Genomic DNA, 11,525 nt, shown 5'->3' with positions numbered 1-11,525 from the left:
GGGCAGGCGGGAATTGAACTCATGCGGAAGTGGCTTTAGCTTCTCAATCCAGTGCTTTAACCCGCTGCGCCACCAGGAGAGGTCTGCCACACCATGTTGTCACCTCCGGGGCAGGCGGGAATCGAACTCATGCAGAAGTGGCTTTAGCTTCTCAGTGCAGTGCTTTAACCGGCTATGCCACCAGGGAGGGCCAGCAATGTCTATTTTACGGGAACTAATTATCAAGTGAATTCTTCATAAAGCTCATAATCATTAAAGTTTTATTCATACATATAAAACACTATTTTACTTTTTTAAGATTTATTTATTTATGCATACAGAACTGAGATATAGACCAAAGGTGCAAGGGAGGTACAAAGGACTCACCAGACAGAGTGGGGAGCAGAGTTGGCACACTGATGAAGTACACTGCTGAGTGGAGCAGTAGGAGAGACAGGAGAGGTCTGCTGCGCCATGTGGGTCCCCTCCAGACTCATACTGACACGGATGCGGCTATCTTGCAGTGCTGCATCCTAAACCTTAGGGCCACCAGGGAGGGGCCATACACCACTAATTTAAACAAATACATTATTTCATCATGTTCATAACCAAACATAAACTGCATTAGTTAATAAAAATGTACTCATACTCTTCTCAGCAACTGAAATTTTTTTCCCACAATATGACTTCTTTTTTCCCCCCACAAGATTTATTTATGTATATAAGCCAGCAGGGGCAAGGGATGAGGGGTGTTGTAAGAGAATTCACCAGAGACAGAGTCGGGAGCAGAGCAGGGAGATATACTGAAATACATTGCTAAAGGGAATAGCAGTCCAGACAGGAGAGGTCTGCTATGCCATATGGGTCACTTCCCTGACCAGGAATTAAACTCATGCTGCAGTGGCTGAGGATCGCTTCCATTGAGCCACCAGGGAAGCCCCAATATGACTTTCTAACAAGTAATTTACTAATTAGAAGTGACAGAAATTGAACCAGTAAACAGAATGTGGAGGTATTAATAGCTTGATATAATGCATTCTGATTTGATAGATGATTCCCAATAAGTTCCCCAAACTGAGAAGATAATTTAAGAACAAGCAGACACATTCATTAATCACATTTAAAATATAATAAAGGCAAATTACCTACAGGGATCCTTGGCACTGGAGCCAATTGTGGAAAAATCAAAATAACTCCCTCTTGTGCCCATTACCTATAATTGCTCTACCCTCAACAGGCAATTTCCCCATTGTTTCCTTTACATATATTATCCTATATGCATGACCCATACACAACTCTTATTTTTTTACATCATTCTTCATTTTGTGCATTTTGTCATCTTGGTTGTAATCCCCACCATACACAACTCTTAATGTTAGTAAAATTAAGTATAGCAAGTGACATGGCTTCCTAGAAGTCTGAGTTCATTAGTCTTAACACAATAATGTCACAAACACTAAGCATGGTATAAGACCACTGTCTTCTTGTGGTGTGGCTTCGGACCCAAAATCTTATTTACCCACTCTGGTGCAAAGAACCGCTATATGTACATTGCTCTTAATAAACTGTAAATGTGATTAACAGATGTGACTCTTTTGTTCTTGACACTCAAATTACCTTCTCAATTATCTCCCAGGGCCACATACTTCAAAGGGGATTGGTAATATGTTCTATAAAAAAGAAAAATCTAACAGCAACTAAAAAAAAATTTTTTTTCATTTTAAATACAGTAACTACTTAAATATAATAATCACATTAAATATTGTGCCTATAGGTCTTTTCTAAACTTACTAGTCATTCTAGATACTTTAATTTATTGCTTTAGGCTTGAGTTAGTACAGAAAACCATTGGGTTTCAACAAACAGGAGCCCCATATAAGGGATATGTTTATCATTATAATACACTTTTTCTATCTTTATGTCCACTGAGGTACATTATCAATTTAGGAAAATGGCTCACTTTTGAATAAATTAGCTCAATGTCCTCAATGAGGCAAGGTTGGAACACTATGTTTTACATGCCTCTCATCTGGGTACTTTTATAAGAAGACTCTAATTTTCCTGTGGGAGCTATCAGGTATGATACTATAATTTAGTTCTGAGATTTAATTAAAAGTAACGTACGTATTCAAAAATGAAAAGAGCCAAGCTGAACTAAGCCAAAATGAAAGCCTGCAACTTGCTGGGACTACTAGCAAAAATGGACTCTTCATTTAGGGCTGTTGAGTTGGCTGAATATAAATCTGGAGCTCCCCTGTATAATGTTAACCTGAGAATGAATTCAATCAAGAAAGCAAGAGTACCTTGACCGGGCAGTGCTGAGGCTTTTTAGATCACATGAGAGTAAACATAAAGCTTTTTTTTTATCTCCTTTGGTTTTTTGCCATTTCCAATCAAGAGTCATGATGTAAGAGTTACTAAATAATCTCCAATTTATTCACAACTCTAAAATCCTCTGGCTCTACGTTAAGTTTTTTTTTTTTTTCAGAAGTAAATGAATCAGTTGTTGGTTAAAATACCTATACCAAGAATGTTTGACAGACTAATTGATAATTGATCTTGTCTAGTAAAAGAAAAATGACCATGGAGATGAAGAACTAAATATAATCCTGACTGCCAATATGTACTGTGAACCAGGACACAATTTCTCTCAACCTCTATGAATTTAAAAACTGAGGCACAGACTTACCAGACAACAGTTAAGTTCTTACAAAGCCCTTCATTTTAGGCATTATATAAGGTTGTTCTTAGTCAATTTGATGACATAAATGGTTTCCATCATTAATTTACTCTTCCATTTAAGTATGTGGTTTCTATTGTTCACCAGTTGCTGTACTTGCTACAAACACAGGGGTGATAAGACCCTGCACTGACCTCAAGGGGTTCAGAGTATAGCCAGGGATAAAAATATCTAAACAACTAGGTAATAACCTATATGATAAGTTTTAAAAAATAAAGTAAAAATCAAATACAAACTTGGGGAGTCACTATCTGGGAAGAGTAAGGAAGGTTTCACAAAGCAATGATGTCTGAAGTAAATTTTAAAAGATGAAATGAAGTTTATCAAACCAAGAGAAATGTAAGTCCAGGGTATTATAAGCAGGTAGTTATTGACGGAAACACAATACAATGGAGTAGCAAGGAAATAAATATCAAGAGTAAGTCATAAAGGATTCCACATTATGCTAAACAGGATTGAATTTACTCTGTAAGCAATGAAATGCCATTTGAAGGCCCTTTAATTTTTAAAAGGGGGTTACTTTTTAAAATGTACTAATTTATTGTTAGTACATTTTATACCAAACCATCTTTTAAATACACAAGTTATCTATGTGAAACTATAGAAAAATTTAACTATTGAATCATGAATTTTTAAACAGCACCTGCTTAGCAGGTGAAAATTGTTATTTAGCAAACTATAGTCAGATTTGGGTAAATGTTTGATGAATTCATTACGGTAGTCTGAGTAAATATTTATTTGCAAGGTGCCTAACAAAAGGTCTTAAAATATAGAGTGGTAAAAAGTGAAAAGCCTTTGAAGGTTCACATTTCTAGGGCAAATAGTCCCATTCCCCAAAGGCCAACAAGTTTTCTCTTAATGTCTTTGTTCTCCCTCTATGTAAGTTAAGCTGTTGTCACTTGCAGTCTTGTATTTGTTTCTCTCCTAACTCCACTCTACTCAGTTGACAGTCACACAAGAAATGCAGGACCGTTGGGTCCTCGCAGCCGGTTAGGACCCATCAACGCAAGCTAGCCGCAGCTGCTTCAGTGTAAGTTCAATCCCTGGCCCAGGGGTGATCCACACAGCGGGGGTGATCCACATGGCACAGACCTCTCCTGTCTCACCCACTGCTCCCCTCCGCAGTGTATTTCACTTGATCTGCCTGTTCTGCTCCCCACTCTGTCTCTGGTGAAGACTCTCACTGCACCTCTGGCCTGTAGCCTAGTTCTCTATGCATAAATAAGTGAATATTAAAAAAAGAAAAGAAGGCTCTCCCTGGAGGCACAACGGGTTAAAGCACCGCATTATGAAGATCTCTGAAGCCACAACAGCAGAGTTCCATCCCAGGCCAGGGAGCTGACCTACATGGCGTGGCAGATCTCTCCTTACCCTCCAGCTGCCAACCTCAGCAGTGTATATCTGCCTGTTCTGCTCCCCACGCTGTCTCTGGTTAATCTCCTCACCCACCACACCTCTGTAAGTATAAATAAATAACTCTTTAAAAAAAAAAAAAGAAAAAGAAATGCAGGGCCATAATCTAGTTAATCTAGTCCAGTCTTCCCTGGCACTGTCAAGGCTGTTTACTATCTTCTTTGACATAATAAGCTCTGTCTCTGCTTCGAAACCAAACGAGTTCTCTAATATAATTCTAAAATGCTAAGGACCATTTCAATTATCAAGAGTGTTATTAGAATGTCTTCTTATACTCAATGCTACCACTACAGAACTCACTTGCATCACCTGAAGCCTGTAAGACCACAGTTCCACTCTGTTGTTAATGAAGTTCCAAGTCAGCGGGGCTGGTAAGATGTTCCAGTTACCTTGCATGGCTCTCTCTTTTCCTGAGTTGTTCCTTTTTCTGTCCCCTTTTGTAAATATATCCATTATCGACCCTTTTGTGTGTGCCTGCAGTACAATTAAGTTTTAAGCGCGTGGGTGAGGACCCACAGACAGGCAGCCCAGTTCACACTGGGTTGCCCTGTAATAGTTTTCACTAAGGCAAAGAGTAGAGAATTTGGTATTATTTAAATTCAGGTGTGTTTAGTTCAAGTGTATTCCAGCAAACTTAGGCATATCGTTATATTTTTCCCTTATTACACCACAACTGCCTTAACTATTAGCAAGGCCAGCCAGCCACCAGGCATCGCAGACCCTGGGATAACTGAATTACACTTTCTGCCATTTTCCTCCTCCTATTCCTACAGAACTTGAAGCGGCAGAGAAGAAATACGGACTGACGAAGCCAAGACAGGCTGGAGCCTAGACGCAGAGGCCTAACTTCCGACTGCCACGCTACACTGCGAATCCTAAAGGCTGTGTGGTCCTTCCAATTTTAAGAAACGGAGGGTCACACTCCAAGTTTTTCCGCATAGTCCCCAAGAGAAAAGACACAAAAGGGGGTGCTCAGAAGAAACACTCCCTCGCTTTTTCAGAGCTCACCTGTCAGGAGCGGCGTGGATGGCGCCATGTTGTTCCGGAAAAAGAAACCCAAGCGCCGGGGTGACAGTTCACGAGAGCCGAACCCGTCCCCTACACGTCTCCTCCGGCTTGGAGAACGAGGGCGGGCTGGTGTTTCCGGGGCGAGCAGCCTCGGGGCCAATTCACTTCCGGCGGGCGAGAGCCCCAGAAAGGGAGGCCGACGTGCGCGCGCAGTTCCAGGGCGACACTTTGGCTAGCGTGGGCGGGCCGGCCCGGAGGCCGGTGCGCCCGCCCCCGCCCGCCCTTTACCTCTTCCTCGGCGGGCGGAGTCCTTACTTCCGCGGGGCGGAGCCCTCTCAGTGCTGACGTTGGCAGCCGAACCCGAAGTAGTTCGAGGCGACAGGCTGCGCCGTCGGTTGTTGCGTTGCGTTTCCTTCCTCTTTCACTCCACGCTCGCGGCGGCGGCGGCGCGAGACTGTCCCGGCCGCCCGCTCTTCGCCTCCCGCGTTCCCGCCTCGTTCGGCCGGCCAGTCCGGCGTCGTCAGGCTGTCGGCCGCCCGCGCCCGCCAGCGCTCGTACCCCGCGCTCGCTTCCAGGCCCAGCGGCCGAAGCTAGCGCCCGCCTGAGAGCCTCCTCGCTCCGGCGGCGCGGGCACCAGGAGCGTCGCGTCGCGTCGCGTCGCGTCGCGTCGCAGCGACCGGAGGGGAGCGAGCCCGCGGGGTTCCCGGGGCAGGTGGTGGTGCCGCGAAGATGGTCGCCAAGCAGCGGATCCGTATGGCCAACGAGAAGCACAGCAAGAACATCACCCAGCGCGGCAATGTCGCCAAGACCTCGGTGAGAGCGGGCGTCGCTCTCCGTTCGGGAGCCGGGACGGAGGGCCGGGGTCGCGGTCGCGTCGAGGTCTCCCCGTGGCCGGCGGACCCCGGAGCCAGAGGCCGCGAGCTGGACGCTTCCCTGGGGGAAGGGGTTCGGGAGCTGGGTGCGGTAGCTGGGCGACTTGGGAACGGAGGGGAGATCTTTGAGGTAGGGGCCCCCGCGAGACCTAGCTCGCGGCGCAGGCCGTGGGACCCCGGGATCGGGGTGATTGTTGTGCATTTGAAACGGTGCCTTTTCCCTTCTGCAGAGAAATGCTCCCGAAGAGAAGGCGTCTGTAGGACCCTGGTTATTGGCTCTCTTCATATTTGTGGTTTGTGGCTCTGGTAAGTGTTTGGGGGGCCACTGCCGAGTACGGCTTGGCTGAGTTAGGGATGACGTGGTGACCCAGCAGTGGTGAATCCTATCCGCTCAGTGCTCAACCCACCTGCCGAGAGCGCCACATAATTCCCCTGCATGTGAACCAGATTACTTGTCCCACATATGCTCAGACATTGGTGCTCCAGAAACTGCTGCCAGCTTGATTTGTGCTCACAGGAGATCAGAAAAGGGGTCAGGTCCTTCGTAATGGTCAGTTGGGAAGAAATTTAAACAAAAACACCTCACAAAGTGAAATTTTGTTTTGCGCGCCAGTTATTGGTGCCTTTGCAGAAGAGCCTATGAACAACATGTACATGTAGATATTTGAGCTCGATTTGTTTTTATGTAAAAATTGAGTGTGGTTTATGAAGGGAGGCTAGTGCAGAGCTGATTCCTTCCAGAGGAAATTCACCTGAATGGCAATTTAATGTGTGTTACAAATTTTAGTTTAATGAAAGAAACGCTTGCATATGGTAGGTTGTGGGCACAACCTGCTGTTAGAGTGAGTCTTGCCTCTCTCTGCAAATGGATCACGAATGCCTTGCTTTTCTTAGTTTGCAAAGCTGTTAATGGTGAAATGTATTTCTCCTTTCCACATTTGGATATTTTTAAGTTAGTGAGTTTTGGTAAACATTTCACTTTGTCTTCTAAACTTACCAATTGGGAAGCTTTTCCTGATAATTATGGCCAAGAGCCAAGCAATTTATGTAACCTAAAGATTATTGAATTTCAGCTTTGTGAGAATGAGGTGACATGCATATTTATTGTCTTGGCCTTCAAAGGACGCTTAATTATTTAAGGATAAAGCAAAATAATTCAATGCTAGAAAAACCTGTTTGCTTTGTGCTTTAACATCTTTCTGAAATGACTTCTTATCTGCAAGCTTTTTTGAACATTTCAAAGATAAATTTCAGAAAACTGAGATTTTAAAGCAACAGCTTAAAGGCATTTAATTGTCACATTAAGATAACTCTGTCCTTGTTTCTTCATTGTAATGAAGTTACCTGGCACTTGTAAATAATTGTAATGGTGCCCTTGAATTCTTGAACTACCTTAATAATTTTTGTCAGTTGCTAGACCCATTTTAATCAAAGTATGTTCTAATTTTGTGCTCTTTCTCTTTACAGCAATTTTCCAGATTATTCAAAGTATCAGGATGGGCATGTGAAGTGACTGACCTTGAGATGTTTCCATTCTCCTGTGAATTTTAACTTAAACTCATTCCTGATGTTTGATACCCTAGTTTAAAATAATTCAGTAAAGCATCCTGCCTCAGAATGACTTTTCTTATCATCCTTCATGTGTCATTCCAAGGTTTCTTCACAAGTCATTCCAATTTTTCTAGTCCATACCACAGTGCCTTGCAAAAGCACCACATGAATAAAGCAATAAAATTTGATTGTTAAGCTAATAGTAGTGGACCCTGCTTATTCAGTCAGTAAAGACTTAAGTTTTTTAAATGTGTTCTTAAAACAGTATACAGTATAATAATTAGATTAAATCTGTGTAGACAGGGTCTAGGTTTTGCTAACCCTAATGTGTAAATGCAGTTAGCTTACTTTAAAATTTGGAATCATGGTTTTTTATATCTAGGCACTTTATTACTGTCTCATGAATTGAAAGCACACTCCCATGTAGCATCATGTAACTGTCCTGTAAGGTGCTTATAAGTGGAACAACTGCTATTAGCCTAGTTTCTCCAGTCTTAAGCACCTAAACAATTTTAAAAGCTTCTAAATGTCTAATATAAGGGGAGATGCTTATAGCAACAATGTCTATTTTAACAATATCTCTATTATACTACCTTGGATTTTGCATGAATGAATATACTAACCTAAGATGCCATTAAAAAAAAATTGGTTGAGCATTTTGCAACTTAATCAGTCACTTCAGTTTCACTTCACTGAAAGCTACCACGGGTGGAATAAAGTCAGGGAAAGCTTGTTTATGTCACATTGATTTGACCAGAATCACTTTAATATATCAAAGGAATCTACTATGCTAGACAACAGTTTAGGGGATAATACTACTAAAAATGGATGCTTCATCAAGACATTCTGTTGAGTCCAGTGTGCCATTAGACATCTTAGCATGTTGATAGCACTTTTAATACCAAAAAGGCACATCAACTAAAAAAAATTGTACTTAGTTTGGAAATGCATTTCTAGAAAATGTGATTAAAATGCTACTAGATATATCAGATTAAAGCGTCATCTGGAATTAGTTAATTCTCTTTTGTCTTCCCTTTCTTGTGTGATTTTTATCAGCTATGTTGATCAAACTTTACTAGTGGTAAGGGTGAGTGATAGGCAGGTTTTGGGTTTTCTGGTCTTGTTGAAAACTTAAGTAGTGGCTATTTATGTACTTAGCCATAACTTGATGTAAAAAACCTGAGAGGTTTCTGTATTAATGAATTGGGCAGAAAACTGCTTGTTTCCTATAATTGCCACAGGTTACCTCTTTTAAAATAAGCTGTTTTACAAGGAACAGAAGGGAAATCTACCTAGCTTTTACACAGTGTGAACCTCTGAGTTTCTTTATACTCCCAAGTATGGGGAGAGTGAGAGAGAGGAGTAGTTAAGAACATTTAGGAATCTGACTACTCCAGAATAGGAAAAGTATCAGCTGACCTTGTCAGCAGGTTTTTTTCCTGCATTGTTACTTGCCTTTATCACCCAGGAAATCAACCGCTATACTTGTTTCCTTCTTTGACACAATGTCTTGGTTAATTCTATTTTATTTTAACTCTAAAAATGAAAGTTCTAAATTCATAGCAGGTGCCTTATTCTTTGCTTTGAGTCAAACCATTCCTATCAGAATATCCCTCTATTAGTTATAGATAATTGGCTTTAAGATTTTTTTAATGTATAGCGTCTATTAATTTGACTTAAATTGCTACTGTTTTACATATGTGAAGTTCCATTCCCTTTGTATTTCATGTGTAATTTACCAATTGAGTGCATTTTATATTCAGAATGGATTATGCATGTTTGGGTTAATAAAAGCTGTGTCTTATCTGATTTATCCTTTAAAAATAAAGTTCCCTAAATATTTGATGCCTTCTAAAAGAAAATGATTTTACAGTTCTTATCTGAGTGTTTTTTTTATAGTTGATAGAAAATGATTTTAAAGAATGCCTAGTATTGTGTTATACTTGAGTTAAAAGAATTTACCCAGAGGAACAGATTTAAGGTTTATAGCTAGAGATAGCAAGAAAACTATGTAAAAAGCACAATGGACTAGATACTTCCATATCTATTAACCCTTGTCTTGTTAGTATCCAAGTCTGGCTCAAGGAAAAAGCACAATTCTTTTAATCTCCCTTTCCCAATTTTATATGCCATTTGATGTTAAATTAAGCACAGTATGAGATTACATTATTGGGGTTGTCTACATTATCCAATTTTTTTTTGTAATTTAGCTATAATATCTCAAAGTTGTCAGTGATTTCATTGTATCTATTGGGTTGTATATTATGTTGATCAAATAAGTGGGTTTCCAATATAAAGATTTTAATTGTAACTGGATGCATTGTAATGGGTTAACTTACATTAAAGAAATGTGTACACCCAACTGCAGGGTCATGGCTCTTACTGAGTTGGGATTTTTGTCACACCAGTGACCATGCAGTGCTGAATTGTGTTCTTGGATTCTATAGGAGTGTCATGACGTTTTGTTTTTGAGCATCTTAAGTTTTAAAATATTACATTTTCCATTTAGAAATTGCTCTGAAGTTTAATCTTAAATTTTTAACTTAGGTGCATGTCATAACTTCAAGAGGTAGGAGAGTAAACATAGCAATTTTTTTTAAAGATTTATTCATACAGAACTGGGGTACAAGCCAGGGGCGATAAAAGACTTCACCAGAAACAGTGGGGAGCAAAACAGGCAGATCAATGAAGTACACTGCTGAAGGGAGCAGCCGGCAAGACGAGAGGTCTGCCTTGCTATGTGGATCACCTCTGGTGCAGGGGATCGAACTTACACTTAAGCAGCTGTGGCCAGCCTGCAGTGGTGCCACCAGGGAGGGCCCTCGAAATCAAATTCTGTGACACTTTATTCCTGTCTAAACTTAGCAGCACTGTAGCTACTTTTACTACTTTTATCTTCAAGTTGAATTAGGACAAAAAGATGCTGATTTGGGAAGAGCACTAATGAGAATAGAGGTCTAGAATTTAAGCTGAAAGGAAAAGGTCACTTCTCTGGACTTAGAAGATTAAAAGTAAATTTGTATGTATCACAGGATCAAAGATGGAAAGCATGGTAGAAAGTCCAGCCCCCTCAATTTACAGAAAATGAGTAAGATTCAGTTACGCAATGAATGTTGAGTAACAAATGTACCAGACACAAAAGGTGTAGAGTCCCAGCACTCAAATTTATTTTAGCCTTAGTGTGGAGATAAACATTTAAATGAAAACATGACCGTAATTTTAAATGATATAAAGGAAATGAAAACCAAGCAAATAAATAGTGCCCTTGCCCTTATGGGAGATAGTTGAGGTAGAACAGAAAGTTGAACCAATTTCCTGATGACCACTAATTGTTAGACATTCACACAAAACACTGCTTTTTCATGAACTCATTGCTTCTACTTTTAGGAAAGTCTTAAATTTGTTTTACATGTTGCCATTTCAAAGAAGGAAGAAAAATAATTTGTTCTTTTATGGATGTAATTTTGTTTCCTTTTTTTTTTTTCCAAAGGTTTTTTTTTACATCATTTTGTACATTTATTTTTCCATCTCAATTGCAATCCCCGCGGGTTTCCCATCACCAAGTCACCCATGTGCCATCACCATGATCCCGTGCATTTCCCTCCCCCCACCCCGTTTTTGATCCCATTCCCCACTCCACTCCCACAAAATGTCTCTGGTATATGGTTGTTCATTACTTTTGTTATTTTCCACCTGGTCCATTATACTCTTGCTATGAGTGAAACCATCCGGTATTTTTCTTTCTCTTTCTGGCTTATCTCACTAAGCATGATCTTTTCCAGTTCCATCCAAGTTGCTGCAAAAGACATGTGTTTCTCTTTTTTGGTTGCTGAGTAATATTCCATTGTATATATGTACCACTTCTTTTTTATCCAGTCATCTACTTTTGGGCATTTGGGCTGCTTCCATGTTTTTCCAATTGTAAATAAAGCAGCAATAAACATGGGGGTACAGGTAACTTT

The 11,525-nt window shown here is 40.8% G+C and overlaps 2 protein-coding genes across 7 annotated transcripts in view; one reads left to right on the top strand and one right to left on the bottom strand.

Moving 5' to 3' along the window:
* The window catches only part of EIF2A (eukaryotic translation initiation factor 2A, 65kDa), a 44,399-nt gene extending 33,124 nt beyond the window's left edge, over positions 1–11,275 (bottom strand). For 2 of the 6 annotated variants that reach the window (XM_012733247.1, XM_012733234.1), the window contains exon 1: positions 11,257–11,275. Coding sequence is in view for 1 of the 6 variants with exons in the window: in XM_004674915.2 (XP_004674972.1) it covers positions 5,141–5,168 (28 nt within the window). In the remaining 5 variants the exon portion in view is untranslated. Of the gene's footprint in view, positions 1–366; positions 386–5,140; positions 5,242–11,256 lie in introns of those variants that run through there. The other 4 variants (XM_012733241.1, XM_012733232.1, XM_004674915.2 and 1 more) reach the window with 3 other exon arrangements.
* On the top strand, positions 5,539–9,406 carry SERP1 (stress-associated endoplasmic reticulum protein 1). Its single transcript, XM_004674914.2, has 3 exons — positions 5,539–5,953; positions 6,243–6,318; positions 7,480–9,406. The coding sequence occupies exons 1-3, from the start codon at positions 5,870–5,872 to the stop codon at positions 7,518–7,520; spliced, it is 201 nt and encodes a 66-aa protein (XP_004674971.1). The 5' UTR covers positions 5,539–5,869; the 3' UTR covers positions 7,521–9,406.
* Positions 11,276–11,525: the final 250 nt, after the last annotated feature.

This window comes from Condylura cristata, unplaced genomic scaffold, assembly GCF_000260355.1.
Source record: "Condylura cristata isolate star-nosed mole 26May11 unplaced genomic scaffold, ConCri1.0 scaffold00003, whole genome shotgun sequence".
In the NCBI taxonomy this organism is placed as follows: domain Eukaryota; kingdom Metazoa; phylum Chordata; class Mammalia; order Eulipotyphla; family Talpidae; genus Condylura; species Condylura cristata.
This window is presented reverse-complemented; position numbering and strand designations above follow the sequence as displayed.